The sequence below is a fragment of the Dendrobates tinctorius genome, unplaced genomic scaffold (genome assembly GCF_039654945.1).
Source record: "Dendrobates tinctorius isolate UK_male_01 unplaced genomic scaffold, ASM3965494v1 ptg000133l, whole genome shotgun sequence".
In the NCBI taxonomy this organism is placed as follows: domain Eukaryota; kingdom Metazoa; phylum Chordata; class Amphibia; order Anura; family Dendrobatidae; genus Dendrobates; species Dendrobates tinctorius.
The window spans coordinates 20,806,433-20,822,617 of record NW_027361801.1 but is presented as its reverse complement, the minus strand read 5'-3'; the positions used below and the strand labels follow the sequence as shown (position 1 = coordinate 20,822,617).

Sequence of the window (16,185 nt, the reverse complement as noted above, 5' to 3'; positions counted from 1 at the left end):
GTTTTTTTCGTGGAAAAAAACACATCAATATGCACAAAAAATGCAGAATTTATTAAAATGAATAGGATGCTTCTTGTAAGCGTTTTTAAGTGTTTTTGCCAGTAAAAACACTTAAAAACGCAAAAAAAAGTTTACCTGGGTACACAGCCTCAAAGTTACTAATGCTGTTCACAAAAACTATGGTCTTTTGTGTATTTTCTGCTTATTAGCAGTAATGAGTGAGCATGCTCAGATAGGGTGTTATCTGAGCATGCTCTGGTGCTAACTGAGTGTCTTCGGCGTGTTCTAAAAACATGTTCACGTCCCCGTGCCTGTATGTCTCACAGCTGTTCGACAGCCACAACACATGCAGGGATTGACATGTGTTGAAGCTGTCGAACAGCTACGAGACATGCAGCCGGCAGACTTGAACATATTTTTCTAGCACACCAAAGTCCCTTGGTTAGCACCAGAGCATGCTCAGATAACACCTTATCTGTGCACGTTCGCTCATTACTACTTATTAGGCATATTATATTCGTTGCATACCCTCAATTAATTTTTCCCCCCATTTCTTGCATATATGTTCAATTCAAACCCCCCCACTCATTGCCTTGAATTTTATGGCTCAGCTTCAAAGCGTATTAGACTCCAAATAACTCTGCATGACATCGTTGTGCAATATATAGGATCCTTTTGTCTATGTGATTTATTGCTGTAGTTAATTATATTTAGGAAATTGTCTGAGAGCTGCGAACACCATCATTATAATTAACATCATCTGCCGACATGTGCATCTCACATTTATTTTTCTTTTTTTAAAGGGGAAATTACCATTAATTGGCATGGTAGTAATTAAGTTGGAGGAGAATGACATGTGCAGCAATGCTTTTGAGATCTCAGGTGAGCTAATCCGTTATTGAAGATGTTTTTGTTTTGTTTTTATTTTAAGGATAAAATGCATATAACGTGAAATGCTGGGAATTTTAAATTTTTTATAGCATAATATGACCGCAGTGTCATATATTGTTCGTTTTTCATATATGTTCATTTTAAACCGATGGGTAAAGCATATGATATGTAACAATCGTTTGTTCTTGTTTGCATATTTTTATAAATAATATATTATCTTGACTTTCAGGTCACATGGTAGAGCGCACTGCAGTGTACTGCAATAATAGTCAGGACTGCCAGGAGTGGCTTGACCATCTGTGCAGATTAACCAAATCTCCCGGTTCCCATGCCTCTTTGTGTAAAGCGCCGTCTTGGCCAGGTCACTCAGTAAGTGATGTTTATAATAGTGGCAAGTCATTTAGAAAATAAACTTTTTTGTAATTTTTTTTAATAGTTTTTTTTCTTTTAATAGTTTGAATATCAACTGTACAATTCTTGTAAGTAGTTACTTTGACAACAATAATGTTGACTGCGCCCAATTAAATAGGTTGTCAGTAGAGATGAGCGAATTTGTTCGGATTTTGTCCCCGAATCTGATTTTGACATATTCGGGCCATATTTGAACACTATTCGTGTCAAATGTACGTCTTATGATCGGTTCCGAACATATTCGGTAATTTCTACTCCCATTGACTCTTATGACGTTCGTCTGTGTTCGACGAATATTTTAAAAACAATATTCACTGCTGATCGTATTCGGAACCGAATCCGAACAAATTTGCTCAACTCTAGTTGTCAGTATTCATAGAAAAATTAGGGGATCGACAGCAACTGATTTATAATAATAGATATAGATTAGAGGATAGGTGCTTGAAGATGACCGTGCTGCTGTAAAGGATGAAAGTCCCACACTCCAGGTATATACAAGTAGTTTTATTATACCTTTCTGTCTTGAACCAGTCCCTTTTTCAAATCAAACTACAAAGTTCTTTAGTTTGATTTGAAAAAGGGCTTGGATCGAGCCAGAAATGCGTAATAAAACTACTTGCATGTACCTGGAGTGTGGGACTTTCATCCTTTACAGCAGCACGGTCATCTTTAAACACCTATCCTCTAATCTATATCCACAAGTGTGCAGAAGAAGAGATCCTTCTACCTGCTGGCAGACTGCAGCAACTTATTTTAACACGGGCTTCTATTGGAGCTGTAAATAGAGATGAGCAAATTTTTCAATATTCGGTTCGGATTACAATCGCCATATTTGCAATATTTGCGGAACAAAGCCGAGCGCCAATGGAGTTGAATCCCCTGCTGCTCCATCTTTCGGCTATTTCCTGACGATCCCTGTCCACAGAACCGCAGCGGTGACATCCATTTTACAACATGTGATCACTGCAGACAATCACTGGCCACATCAAGGGTGCCAAGTTAGATCGCATTTGACTACTGAGGTGACGTAAAACTCTTCTTATTATACTCTGAAAATATGGTTATCTTCCCTTTTCACCCCCCTGTACTACAGGATATCCTACATCCCATTCCCCTTTGCTTTCTAGCTCACTCCACCTCCCTCTTGTCTGTGAAATGATCATGTCTGACAATAGATAACTGTGATCAACAGCATAGAAGAGCAGATCCAGGAGTCACTGTAGCACTGTATTACAAATTGTTACAGCGGGTCATAGAGGCAGCTGTAAATAATTCTATGAAAAGGAAGAGGAATCATGGGCTCATTAAAGGGAATTTGTTAGCAGGTTTTTTCTATATAATCTGAGGGCAGGATAATGTAGGGGCTGAGACACTGATTTCAGTGATGTGTCGCTTATTTAAATACAATTAGTGTTTTTTCAATAGAGATGGGCAGACACCTGAATATTTGGGTCCAGCGGGTTCGGCCTAACAGTTACAAAAAGTTCAGGTACCAGAACAGTATCCGGACCCGAACCCGGACCCCATTCACTTGAATGGGGGGCCTGTACATACAGTGTTTGCCACTCTGTCATGTGCATGACAGCGTGGCAAACACCGCTTCTGATCGATGATGAAATCATTCCCGCCGGTCAGAGAGCCGCAGTTTCCACTCTGTCAAAAGACAGCGTGAGCGCTTAGCTGTGATCGAAGGTATAAAGTTTACCTGCGGTCACTGGTGTCCGCTGATAGGACTACAGCTCCCATCCTCCGAAGCCTGCTGCCGCTATTAACAGTGAGAGCAGGATCTGCTCATGGGTGTATTCATTTCTCGGCTCCTGCGCTGTAAATAAATAATGAAAAAAAAAAACAACTCTAGCGTGAGACTCTCGCGCTGCTAGCGGTGATCTCACTGAGGTTCACTGCAGTTCATCCCGGCAGGGAACACAGCCTCAGTGACGGGAGGTAACCTCGATTACGTCACCGCTGGTCACTGAGGCTACGCTTGCAGCAATTCAGTCACCAGCGGTTCTCAGCTTGGACATCTTGGCACTCTCCAGGTTAAAAACTGTTTATTCCATAGACATGGATTACAGCGTAGGACAGAACAACAGATAGGTGAGGGATATTGTTGTTTCTTAATTTTTTGTTTTATTACAGGAGAATGAGGGATTCCGTGGAATTAGGTGAGTATAAGGCTAAGTGCCCATGTTGCAGAAATGCTGCGGAAATGTCCGCAGCATTTCCACAACTCCCTGCCACAGGTAAAACGCATGTGGAATTCACATGCATTTTCCCACAAAACAAAAGCGTTTTGCAATTGTTTTTAGCTTGCAGAATGCTTGCGCTTTCCAAGCGATTTGAAGCATCACTTGGAAAGTGATTGACAGGTTGGTCACACTTGTCAAGCGTAGTGCTTGACAAGTGTGACCAACTTTTTACTATTGATGCTGCCTATGCAGCATCAGTAGTAAAAGATAGGATGTTAAAAATAATTTAAAAAAAATAAAAAATAGGGATATACTCACCTTCTGGTCGTCCCGCCCCTCAGCGACGCTGCTGGCAACTTCCGTTCCCAGGGATGCCTTGCGCGAATGACCTCTGATAACGTAGTACGTCATCAGAGGTCATTCGCGCAAGGCATCCCTGGGAACGGAAGATGCCGGCAGCATGGCTGAGAGGCGGGAAGGACTCTGGGGGGGCTGCCAGAAGGTGAGTATATCTCTATTTTTTATTTTAATTCTATTTTTTTACAGGGATATGGTACCCAGGGCATGGAGGAGATTCTCCTCTCCTCCAGACCCTGGCTACCATCCACACATGAAGCGCTCACTTTACGCATGGTGGGCATAGCCACATGCATAAAGTGAGCGCTTCAATGCAATCCTATGGCGGCAGAATCGCCGCGATTCCGCAGAAATGATGAACTTGCTGCAGATTTTACCGCTATGCGATTCCGCAGCGGTAAAATCCGCAGCATGGGCACAGCAACAGTGGAATCCCATAGGATTGCATGGTGGTGCATTTTATTAGCGTTTTTTAAGTGTTTTTGCGGCGCAAATGCATAAAAAACACAACATGGGCACAAAGCCTAAAGGCCCCGTCACACATAGCAATCTCGCTAGCGAGATCACTGTGTGTGACAGCGATCAGCGACCGGCCCCCCTGCCGGTATCGCTGATCGCTGCAGGAAAGCCCAGGACATTTCTTTTGTCGCTGGTCTCCCGCTGGCCAGCACGCATCGCTGCGTGTGACAGGCGGGAGACCAGCGATCTTCTGGTAACTAACGTACACATCGGGTATCCAAGGGACGTGCGTCCCTTAGATACCCGATGTATATGTTAGTTACCAGCGCACTGATGCAGGGAGCTGGTAACTAACGTACACATCAGGTATCTAAGGGACGCACGTCCCTTGGATACTCGATGTGTACGTTAGTTATCAGCTCCCTGCATCAGCGCGCTGGTAACTAACGAACACAGCGACGCCGCGCGCTTGGCGTTGCTGTGCTGATCGCTGGTGAAGGATCGCTGTGATCCTGACACATTGATATCGTTGTCGGGATTGCTGGTGAGTCGCTATGTGTGACTCCAGCCTTACTGTGTTTGTTATTTTTAGATAGAAAAGTAAAAGTGTGTTTTGTTTTATTTCAACTGAAAGACTTTATTCTGGCTGTGTCTTTATTTGCGTTACAGCTATAGGATTATAGACACCTCTCCATTACTAAGCCATGGACTTGATGTCACCGGACAATGCAAAGGTGACATCAACCCCACAAATATGAACCCCACTTGCCACTGCTACAGGGCAATTGGAAAGATCCGGGCAAAGTGCCAGAATTGGTGCATCTAATAGATGTGCCTTTTCTGGGTGGTTGTGGGCTGCTAGTTTTAGGCTGGGAATGCCAATATCCATGGCCCCTTACCAGTCTGAGAATACCAGCCCCCAGCTGTCATTTTAGCAAGGCTGGTTTTCAAAAATAGGGGGGCCCCCATGCCATTTTTTAAAATTATTTATTTAAATAATCAAAAAAATACAGCATGAGGTCCCCTCTATTCTTGATTACCAGTCTTGCTGAAGCTGACAGCTGAGGGTTGTAGCCTCCAGCTGTCAGTTTTGCCTGTCTGGTTATCAAAATAAGAGGGAAATCATTCCATTTTTTAATTATTATTTATTTAAAGCGCAGGAGCCGGCAAATGAATACAGCCGCTCCTGCTCTCGCTGTTATTAGTGGCAGCAGGCGCTGGATGATGGGAGCAGTAGTCCCATCAGCTGACACCAGTGACTGGAGGTAAACTTTATACCTAAGATCAAAGCTGAGCGCTCAACCGCGTGTCTCTGATTGGCGGGGATGATTTCACCGCCGATCAGAAACAGTGTTTGCCGTGATGTCATGCACATGACAACGTGGCAAACACCTGGTGTTGTGGTAGCAGAACTGAACAGTAACATGGACTTCCTGGTGAAGTCCATGTTCGGTGTCCGTGCCCAAACAGTAGGTGTTTGGTACGGACGCCGAACTTTACTGTTCAGATTCACCCATCTTTACTTATCAGCAAGAGATTAACACTATAATACTACTTCTAATGTGCATCCTGGTCCAACCCTACCCCCAGCACTGATTAGCAGCTTACTGTCAATAGACAATGTGCACAGGAAGCTGCCAATCAGTGGTGTGGGCTACATGCTACATCTAAAAACTCTGATTGTATCACAGCTGCTGCACCCAGTAAGCTAAGTGATAAATCGCTGGATTCAGTGTCTTTCCCTACATTATGCTGCTCTCAGATAAGTTAGCAAAAACCTGGTGGCAGACTCCCTTTAATCTTTCACAGCCACAAATCCCACCTATCGCAATCCCTGGTAACATAAAAACACAGGTGGTGCACTGAGCTGTAAATGATAATTAACTGAATAAATAAAAATAATTACTTATGAATAATGGTTGTATCATCTGTCAAGCATTCAGAGACCTAAAGGTGCTTTCTGTTTTTATTATAACCATAAAAATAACCCTAAGTTATTGTATTCATGTTTGATGTTGCATTTATTTGCCTATAAATATTATGTTGATTTTATTTAATGTGCCAGTTCACAGATAGAAAGAACCCCCTTCCTTCTCATCACACCATATCAGTACTTCCTCGAGGCCCCCTGGAGCCTCCCAAAATCTATAAAACCTGGACTCTAAGTTGTCTTCGGCCAGCTCCTCCACTCAGACCCTCTGCTGCACTTGGCTATAAAGAGGTATGGAAACCTACAGCTGGAATAGTTAATTTCTCAATTCTAGAGCTGAAGTGAACATGATGACATTTAATCAAATACAAATTGTGATTTCAGTTTTGCTGTTTTTTATTGTGGTTACAGTTTTAATGAGTTGCAGAATTAAAGTAGTTATCACACCCTGACCAAAATTACCAAATTATTACTTGAGAGGAGATATGTATATCTAGCTGATATGCATAATGCACGTTTGCAAAATTCAGATATCCTAAAGTTTTTTTGTTTTTTTACTGCGAGCCTAAAAAGCTAAATTTACTGTATAAAACAAAGTGATTACTTTGAGCTGCTTTAAAGGGAACCTGTCAAAAACCCCACCCAAAACCATTAATATGATTGTGTTGCCCTTTAAAAAGCTAAGCCCCTTGATCTCTTTATGACCCCAAAGCACTGCTCCAACAGCAAGAAACATCATTTTTAAGTTGTGACTGGAAGTGCATTGGGGTCTGACCATTCACTTCTAGCTTCTCAGCTTCACGCTGTAATTCATACTTAGCTGCACCCTTTCCTCGCTGATTGACAGGTCAGTAGCCATGTATCAGAGCTAACAACTTATCAGTCAGGCACGGGAGGGTACCGATAGGCAGGGAATTTTAGTGTGAGGCTGAGAAGCTGTAAGTGCATCGTCATGCCCCAATGCACTTCCATACACAACCTAAAAATGCAGTTTCTCACTGCTGTCATAAAGGGATCTACTGGCTCCTCTTTTACATGGCTACACAGTCATATTAATATGGGGGGGAGGGGTGGTTAAAAGTTTCTGAAAGGTTCTTGTGGCACCCCTGAGGCTCAGTCGCCACAGAGGTACTGCACCTTCTCCTAAGGTGTGGTGCCCCACCGTCTGGGTAAGTTGGGAGCTCCTTTCCACACTCCAACACTCGCACCCCACACAACAGGGTAATTCTGCACAACCACATTGCGGCTCAGTGCTTAGAGAGTAGCAGAGCACCTCTGGTGGTTCGCTGCTTGGAACACTGGATGTGTTGGGAGGTGGGTGGAGTTTAGATCCATATAAAAGATTGGGAAGGTTTAGAATTACAGGTCAGTCTGTGGGGGCAGTCTGCGAGAACAGTCCCCTAGCAAAGTAGGAGAAGGAAGCCACTCGGAGTGGAGTGACCTGAGCCAGCTGGCACAGGAAAGGAGAGAAAGGAGAAAGACGTAGAACTGTAACCTAAGCATCCATAAGAAAGAGAGTCAAATACGGAACAAAGGAGTAGAGAACAGAGAGGAGAAGTGGATTGGAAGAGGAACCCTGCCTATAGGTTCTCAGCGCAAGGCTGGGTGTTGTGAGTTCATTTTTCCCTTCACCATTGAGGTCTGATGAACTCCCTCCTCTCGTGAAGGAAGGTAGTGAGACTGATTACCAAACACCTGGGCAGCTAGATGATAACTGGGTGGCTGGAATTGAGGACTGGATATAAGGCTGCCGACGCCCTTCTTCCTGGCTGGTGATTTTCCTGCTGGATTCTTGGAGACCAGTCTGATTCCTGCGTCTCAAAGCTAAGTTTTTCTGCTCTGCTTTGTACTCTTCAGTTTTGTTTTTGTTTTGCCTTGTTTTTTGGGAGTTCTGCCTTCCCCAGCCGAGGGTGAGCTGAATTCCATTTTTGTCTCTGATCTGTTGATCTTTTGCTCTGTCTTCAGAATATACCTGAGTGCTGATATATATAGTCTTTTGAAGCCTAGCGACTTTAGGGCCTGTTTTTCCTATCAGTCGGTTGGCTCATTTTGATAGGGTTTTTGCGGATGGCAGACAGCAGCTTTCCTATCCTGTCCTATGTAGTTAGCTTGGGCCCCATCATTTGCTCAACCTATCTTTCTATCTGTGTTAGTGTTTTCATCTTGCTTCACCGTCATTATATGTTGGGGGCTGCCTATTGCTTTGGGGTCTGCTCTGGGGCAGTTTAGTTTTTCCCCCTTTCTGTCTTTAGGCTATGTAGCTCTCCGGCTGTGATCCAGGGGTCTAGGGCACCGTAGGAACCCCCCACGGCTACTGCTAGTTGTTGTGGATAGGTTCAGGGGTCTGTAATCCGATAGCTGCCAACCTCTCTGGTTTTTCTGGACTTAGCTGGTATTTTGTTTTTTCCTCCTTCGGTGACTCATCATAACAGAATCACCAGCCATACCGCAGATCCTAGGGTACTCAATAGCAGGAGAGAATTCTCTGAGGCTGAGGCTGTAGGGGGAATTTTTCTCTCAATGGAGATGAAGCAATTGTCTGATCGTGTGGAGCAGCTCGCTGCTGAAGTGCGGGGAATTTCCGCCTATCTTGCTCATTCACATGCTGCTGAACCAAAGATTCCTACTCCTGATGTGTTTTTTGGGGATCGGTCTAAATTCTTGAATTTCAAGAATAATTGTAAATTATTTTTGCCTTGAAGCCTAACTCGTCGGGGAAATCCGCGCAGCAGGTTAAAATTGTCATCTCTTTGCTGCGCGGCGATCCCCAGGATTGGGCGTTTTCTTTGAAACCTGATGATCCTATTCTGAATAATGTGAACGCATTTTTTCAAGCCTTGGGGTTGTTGTATGATGAACCTAATGCTATTGATCAGGCTGAAAAGACCCTGTTGGCATTAAGCCAGGGTCGGGATTCGGCAGAGTTGTACTGTCAAAAATTCCGAAAGTGGGCGGTCCTTACTACCTGGAATGATGGTGCCTTGGCAGCCCTCTTTCGGAAGGGTTTGTCAGAAACTGTAAAAGATACTATGGTGGAATTTCCTGTTCCCTCTGGTCTTGGCGATTCTATGTCATTAGCCATTCAGGTGGATTGGCGTTTACGTGAATGCAAAACTACACGAGAGATGTTGCCACCTGTTGAACAAATGTCTGAACCTATGCAGTGTGATAGAGTTTTGTCTAGGGTGCAACGTCAGGAGTTCAGAAGGCGTAATAAGCTGTGTTTTTTTTGTGGAGATGCCTTGCATATTATTTCTGTCTGCCCTAAACGAGAGAAATGTTGTGCACACACGTTTTCTGTGGGTGGTGTTCAACCTAAGTTTCTTCTGGCAATTACTCTGATCTGCTCCCTGTCCACATTTTCCGCCAAGGCTTTTGTGGATTCAGGAGCAGCTCTGAACCTGATGGACTTGGATTTTGCTAAACGTTGTGGATTTCCTATGACACCTCTGTGGACGCCTATCCCTTTGAGGGGTATTGATGCTACTCCTTTGGCGAAGAATAAACCTCAGTTTTGGACCCAGGTGGTAATGCGGGTCACCCCAGACCATCAAGAAAATTGCAGATTTTTGGTGTTGCATAATTTGCATGATACCATTGTTCTGGGGTTTCCCTGGTTGCAAATCCATAATCCAGTTCTGGATTGGAAATCTTTGTCTGTGGTGAGTTGGGGTTGTCGGTGTGCCCTTAGTGATGCTCCTGTTTTCTCCACCTCTCCCCAGTCGCATGATGTTCCTGACTATTTGGCTGACTTTTATGATGTATTTAGTGAGAATGAGTCTGCGTCTTTGCCTCCTCATAGGAGTTATGACTGTGCAATTGAGCTGAACCCGGGGTGTAAATTCCCCAAGGGTCGGCTTTTCAATTTATCTGTACCCGAGCACGAGGCTATGCGATCCTATATTAAGGAGGCATTGGAGAAGGGTCATATTAGACCATCCTCTTCACCCTTAGGTGCTGGGTTTTTTTTCGTGGCTAAAAAGGATGGTTCATTAAGGCCTTGTATTGACTATCGTGCCCTCAACAAAATTACTGTTAAATATCAGTATCCGTTACCCCTGATTTCTGATCTATTCTCCAGAGTTAAAGGTGCTTGCTGGTTTACCAAGCTTGACCTCAGGGGGGCGTATAATCTTATTCGCATTAAGCATGGGGATGAATGGAAGACGGCGTTTAATACTCCGGAGGGACATTTTGAGTACCTGGTGATGCCTTTTGGGCTCACTAATGCCCCTTCTGTCTTCCAGTGCTTCATGAACGATATATTCCGAGACTTTGTGGATAAATTTTTGATTATCTATCTGGATGATATTTTGATCTTCTCCAAGAATTGGGACTCTCATGTGGAACATGTTCGGACTGTGTTCCGGATTTTGAGGGAGAATTCCCTGTATGTCAAGGGATCGAAATGCCTTTTTGGGGTACAGAGGGTTTCATTTTTGGGATTTATTTTGTCTCCGTCTACTATTGAAATGGACCTGGCCAAGGTACAGGCCATTTATGATTGGGTTCAGCCCACTTCTTTGAAGGCCCTCCAGAAGTTTTTGGGTTTTGCTAATTTTTATCGGAAATTTATAGCTAATTTTTCTGGTGTTGCCAAGCCATTGACGGATTTGACTAGGAAGGGTGCTAATGTGCTGAATTGGTCTCCGGAGGTTGTTTCTTCCTTTCAGGAGCTGAAGCGAAGATTCACTTCTGCTCCGGTTTTGCGGCAACCTGGTGTCTCACTCCCGTTTCAGGTGGAGGTGGACGCTTCTGAGATTGGTGCAGGAGCGGTGTTGTCCCAAAAAGATCCTGTGACATCTAAAATGAATCCTTGTGCTTTCTTTTCCCGAAAGTTCTCCCCATCCGAACGTAACTATGATGTGGGGAATCGGGAACTGTTGGCCATGAAATGGGCATTTGAGGAGTGGAGACATTGGTTGGAGGGAGCCAAACACCAAGTCGTGGTCCTTACTGACCACAAGAATTTGATTTACCTGGAGTCGGCCAAGCGCTTGAATCCTAGACAGGCTAGGTGGGCCTTGTTTTTCACACGTTTTGATTTTGTGGTCTCTTTTCTTCTGGGCACTAAGAATGTCAAGGCAGACGCACTCTCTAGGAGTTTCCTTGCTGATTCTCCTGTTGTGACTAAGCCTGCTACCATCTTAGGCGAGGGGGTAGTTCTTTCTGCCATCTCGCCCGATTTGAGACGTGCTCTGGAAGAGTTTCAGGAGGACAAACCTGAGCGTTGTCCCAGTGGAAAGTTGTATGTTCCTGACCAGTGGAGGAAGAGAGTGATGTCTGAAGTTCATTGCTCTGCATTGGCTGGTCATCCAGGTATTTTTGGTACTAGAGATCTGGTGAGTCGGTCTTTTTGGTGGCCCGCCTTGTCTCGTGATGTCAGGAATTTTGTGCAGTCCTGTGGGACTTGCTCCCGGTCTAAACCTTGTTCTCGCTCTAGTGGCTTGTTGATGCCTTTGCCGGTGCCCAGGAGGCCATGGACCCATATTTCAATGGATTTTATCTCTGATATGCCTGTCTCTCAGAGAATGACTGTTATTTGGGTGATTTGTGATAGATTCTCTAAGATGGTCCATCTTGTACCACTCCCTAAGTTGCCATCTTCCTCTGAGTTGGTGCCCTTGTTTTTGCAACAGGTGGTTCGCTTGCACGGGATTCCTGAGAACATTGTATCTGCCAGAGGAGTTCAGTTTGTGTCTAGATTTTGGAGGACTTTCTGTTCCAAGCTGGGAATTCAGTTGTCCTTCTCCTCTGCGTTTCACCCTCAGACCAATGGGCAGACGGAGAGAACAAACCAGACTTTGGAGTCGTATTTGAGATGTTTTATTTCTGCCGATCAGGATGATTGGGTTTCATTTTTGCCCTTGGCCGAATTTGCTTTAAATAATAGAGCTAGTTCTGCCACTTCGATGTCACCTTTTTTTTGTAACTTTGGTTTTCACCCTCGATTTTCTTCAGGGCAGGTGGAGCCTTCTGCCTGCCCAGGTGTTGACACTGTGGTGGAGACAATGCACCAGATCTGGGACCAAGTAGTGGATAAGTTGTCTCTCTCCCAGGAAAAGGCCCAGCGGTTTTCCAACCGGCGTAGAACCGTTGGTCCCCAGTTTAAGGTGGGTGATATGGTTTGGTTGTCATCAAAAAATATCGCTATGAAGGTGGCTTCTCCTAAGTTTAAGCCTAGATTTATTGGACCTTACAAGATTTTGGAGATTATTAATCCGGTCTCTTTTCGGTTGGCTCTTCCTGTCACATTTAAAATTCATAATGTGTTTCATAAGTCCTTGTTGAAGAGGTTTGTTGAACCAGTAGTTCCTGTGGTGGCACCTCCTGACCCTGTATTGGTTGAAGGTAACATGGAATATGAGGTAGAGAAGATACTGGATTCCCGTCTGGCTAGACGGAGATTCCAGTATTTGGTTAAGTGGAAGGGTTATGGTCAGGAGGATAATTCCTGGGTCTCTGCCTCTGATATTCATGCCGAAAGATTGGTGCGTGCCTTTCATCGGGCTCACCCGGATCACCTGGTGGCATGGATGAGGGTTCGTTGACCCCTCCTCAAGGGGAGGTACTGTTATGAGTTCATTTTTCCCTTCACCATTGAGGTCTGATGAACTCCCTCCTCTGGTGAAGGAAGGTAGTGAGACTGATTACCAAACACCTGGGCAGCTAGATGATAACTGAGTGGCTGGAATTGAGGACTGGATATAAGGCTGCCGACGCCCTTCTTCCTGGCTGGTGATTTTCCTGCTGGATTCTTGGAGACCAGTCTGATTCCTGCATCTCAAAGCTAAGTTTTTCTGCTCTGCTTTGTACTCTTCAGTTTTGTTTTTGTTTGCCTTGTTTTTTGGGAGTTCTGCCTTCCCCAGCCGAGGGTGAGCTGAATTCCATTTTTGTCTCTGATCTGTTGATCTTTTGCTCTGTCTTCAGAATATACCTGAGTGCTGATATAGTCTTTTGAAGCCTAGCGACTTCAGGGCCTGTTTTTCCTATCAGTCGGTTGGCTCATTTTGATAGGGTTTTTGCGGATGGCAGACAGCAGCTTTCCTATCCTGTCCTATGTAGTTAGCTTGGGCCCCATCATTTGCTCAACCTATCTTTCTATCTGTGTTAGTGTTTTCATCTTGCTTCACCGTCATTATATGTTGGGGGCTGCCTATTGCTTTGGGGTCTGCTCTGGGGCAGTTTAGTTTTTCCCCCTTTCTGTCTGTAGGCTATGTAGCTCTCCGGCTGTGATCCAGGGGTCTAGGGCACCGTAGGAACCCCCCACGGTTACTGCTAGTTGTTGTGGATAGGTTCAGGGGTCTGCAATCCGATAGCTGCCAACCTCTCTGGCTTTTCTGGACTTAGCTGGTATTTTGTTTTTTCCTCCTTCGGTGACTCATCATAACAGCCGGGGCCCGGTCCCCGAGGGTGTATGGACACTTATGGTTCTGCAGCAGACACCGGTGGAGTAGTTGGCTGTAAATGCACTACTCCCATCTAAGACTTGGGGCACAACAGCATCTGTATAGAGAGCTGGGATTCAGGAGAAGGGAGTCCCCGAAGCAGGCTACAGCTGTCTGCCATACGAGTAGAGAACACAGGAACATCTGTAAGGAGGAACTCCAGCGTAACTTAGTGCTAGGAGATCTTCACACTTAAAGGTGCATTAGAGGAGACGTTCAGAAAGGTACATGTTGGCGGAGTGTTGGAGAGGAGCCTTCCATCTTGCCTGGGGGTTGATTGAGTCCCTGACCCGGAGGACACAGCACAAAGGCAGGCACCTGTGTGCCTTACTGACTGTGAGTAAAGTGTTGGAACTACAGACCCTGGTGTCCTCCATTCATTATCGCGCCTGTGTAGGGTCGTGGGCCGGGCTGGGGGGTGGTCCCTCTGGATACCACGCAGTGACGTACAGACACAGGCTGGAGGCAAGTTTCGGGTGCAACAGGTCCAACTTTATTCTCTCTCTCGCCGTCCGCCAGACGGCCTCACTGCACACCGCACTTCTCTTCACAGTTCTCCGGCTACAGAACACATTTAACACCGTACTTTCTCCGGGGACGTATATACGTACCGTCCCCCTTTACACTCTGCGACGCTTCTGACAGCTCCGTCACTGTGGCCGCCGTAGGCCTGTGCACCAACAGTAATTTTACTGGTCAAACGTCGTTCCAAATACGGTGTCCTACACCCGGAGCCTCGTCTATGCTGCGGTACTTTATGTCAGGACCACCCCCTGACTTTCTCTCTCTTCAGTCCCCCTGGTTTGGTTTCCTCACAGTGCACAAACTGTCGTAGTCTTCCTGTCACTTGAGCTCCCCCTGGGGATTGGAACTTTCTGGAACCCTCCTGTCAAATTTATATAATTCCCTGTTCCCTGTAACTCCGCCCCCCATGACCAACGGTTTCCTAAGCCCTAAGCTGATGTCAAGCCCTTCACTCACACTCCTCCCTGCCCTCTAATGGTCAGCCCAAGGTATTGCACGTCCACTACACTTTCTTAGCTGTTTCCCCCATTGTGATAACTGACACCTGTCTAAACTGTGCAAACCTTCCTTTCTCTTTTCTGACAAGTCTGTCCGTCCGTCAGGTCACCTTCCCTACACCTACACCCTCAGTACCACTACATCTGGGTACCAGCTCCTACACCGCTTGTGCCTCTCCTCGTCCATTACACTGCCCTGGGGCTACAGCTTCACCTGTGGGGAGCTACACCATCTATGCTGCAACACACCACCAGCCCCAGAGGATCTGCATGCAGCGTCGGCCTAACATCTCACTTGCCGAATACCATGGGTGGCGTCACGAACTATTGCACTACAAACCGCAACCGCAATTGATTTGGGCGCCCAGGGCCACGGACCGGGTCACTGCTGCTGTGACACATCCCGCTGATACCGGCCCGGTAACGAGTACCCCACGGCCCTGGGAGGGCGACCCATTCTCATTAAAGAATATTTCAGGCCCTTGTATGATTTGGAATTCATTGAGAGAGTTCTGAGAGATTCCACAGACATGGTACAGTACCGTTAGCCTATGGCATTTCAAATCCGCTGTGCTCACGCTGCGGTTTTGCTGCCTTTTACAAACTGCAGCATGTCAATTGTTTGGGCGGATTAACATAGTAGAGGTGTGAAACCGCAGGGCAAAACCGCAGGCTAATCCGCAGGAAAACCGCAGGTCACTTTACCTGCGGTTTTACCTGCGGATCTGCGCGGAAAAACCCGCATGTGAATCCGCAGCTTGTGCACATAGCCTAACACAGCTGAAAGACCTTACAATTTTTTTAACCCCTGTGTGTCCACTTAATCTGTAATACTGCTCAAGTTTCCCTTTAAAGGGAACCTGATAATATTTTTTTACTGCCCATTGTTCAAGTTTGGCTGCATTACTGCAGTCGTGTATGTTTTACTCTGAAATTCTGCATTCCAGAAAAATACTCCTACTGTTTAAAGAGTACCTATCATCAGTTTTGGGCTGCCCCTTATATTTAATAAGTGTAGGAAGCTCCAGACTGGTGATTGTCAAAAGTGAGGAGAACACTCCCTAATGTCCCCTGAAAGGGCACAACTTTCTTACAAAAATCGGGACAAACTTCCAGATGAAGGATGCCAGCATGCAGAGCGTTATCTCACAGCTCTTCGTGTCCACGAGCACAGTGAAAATGTAAGATCTTGCATGTTATCACAAGTTCTCACTTTTTGAATTAACCCATCACTGCCGCATTATTTACTAAGCGGTGACCGATCTAATGTGCATTTGATAACAACTTAGTAAAGTACTTGGCAGCACTGAATTAGAGCAAAATGTGAGATCTTGCACTTTCAATGCAAGATGGGTCGTGGAGGTTTGTGGGAACCCATTACCTAGGAGTCTGGGCCCGACTTTTGCTGGAGTCAGGTCCATTTGGGGGACATGGGAGTGTTCTGTATACCTGTGTAACTTAGAAAAATCACCAGGCTG

At 45.5% G+C, this 16,185-nt stretch overlaps 1 protein-coding gene across 3 annotated transcripts in view; it reads left to right on the top strand.

The window, feature by feature from the left end:
* Positions 1-16,185, top strand: part of ARHGEF6 (Rac/Cdc42 guanine nucleotide exchange factor 6) — a 242,387-nt gene that overhangs the window by 159,230 nt on the left and 66,972 nt on the right. For all 3 annotated transcript variants that reach the window (XM_073543558.1, XM_073543557.1, XM_073543559.1), the window contains exons 14-16: positions 804-882; positions 1,121-1,260; positions 6,373-6,528. In XM_073543558.1, the coding sequence (XP_073399659.1) occupies positions 804-882; positions 1,121-1,260; positions 6,373-6,528 (375 nt within the window). The remainder of the gene's footprint in view (positions 1-803; positions 883-1,120; positions 1,261-6,372; positions 6,529-16,185) is intronic.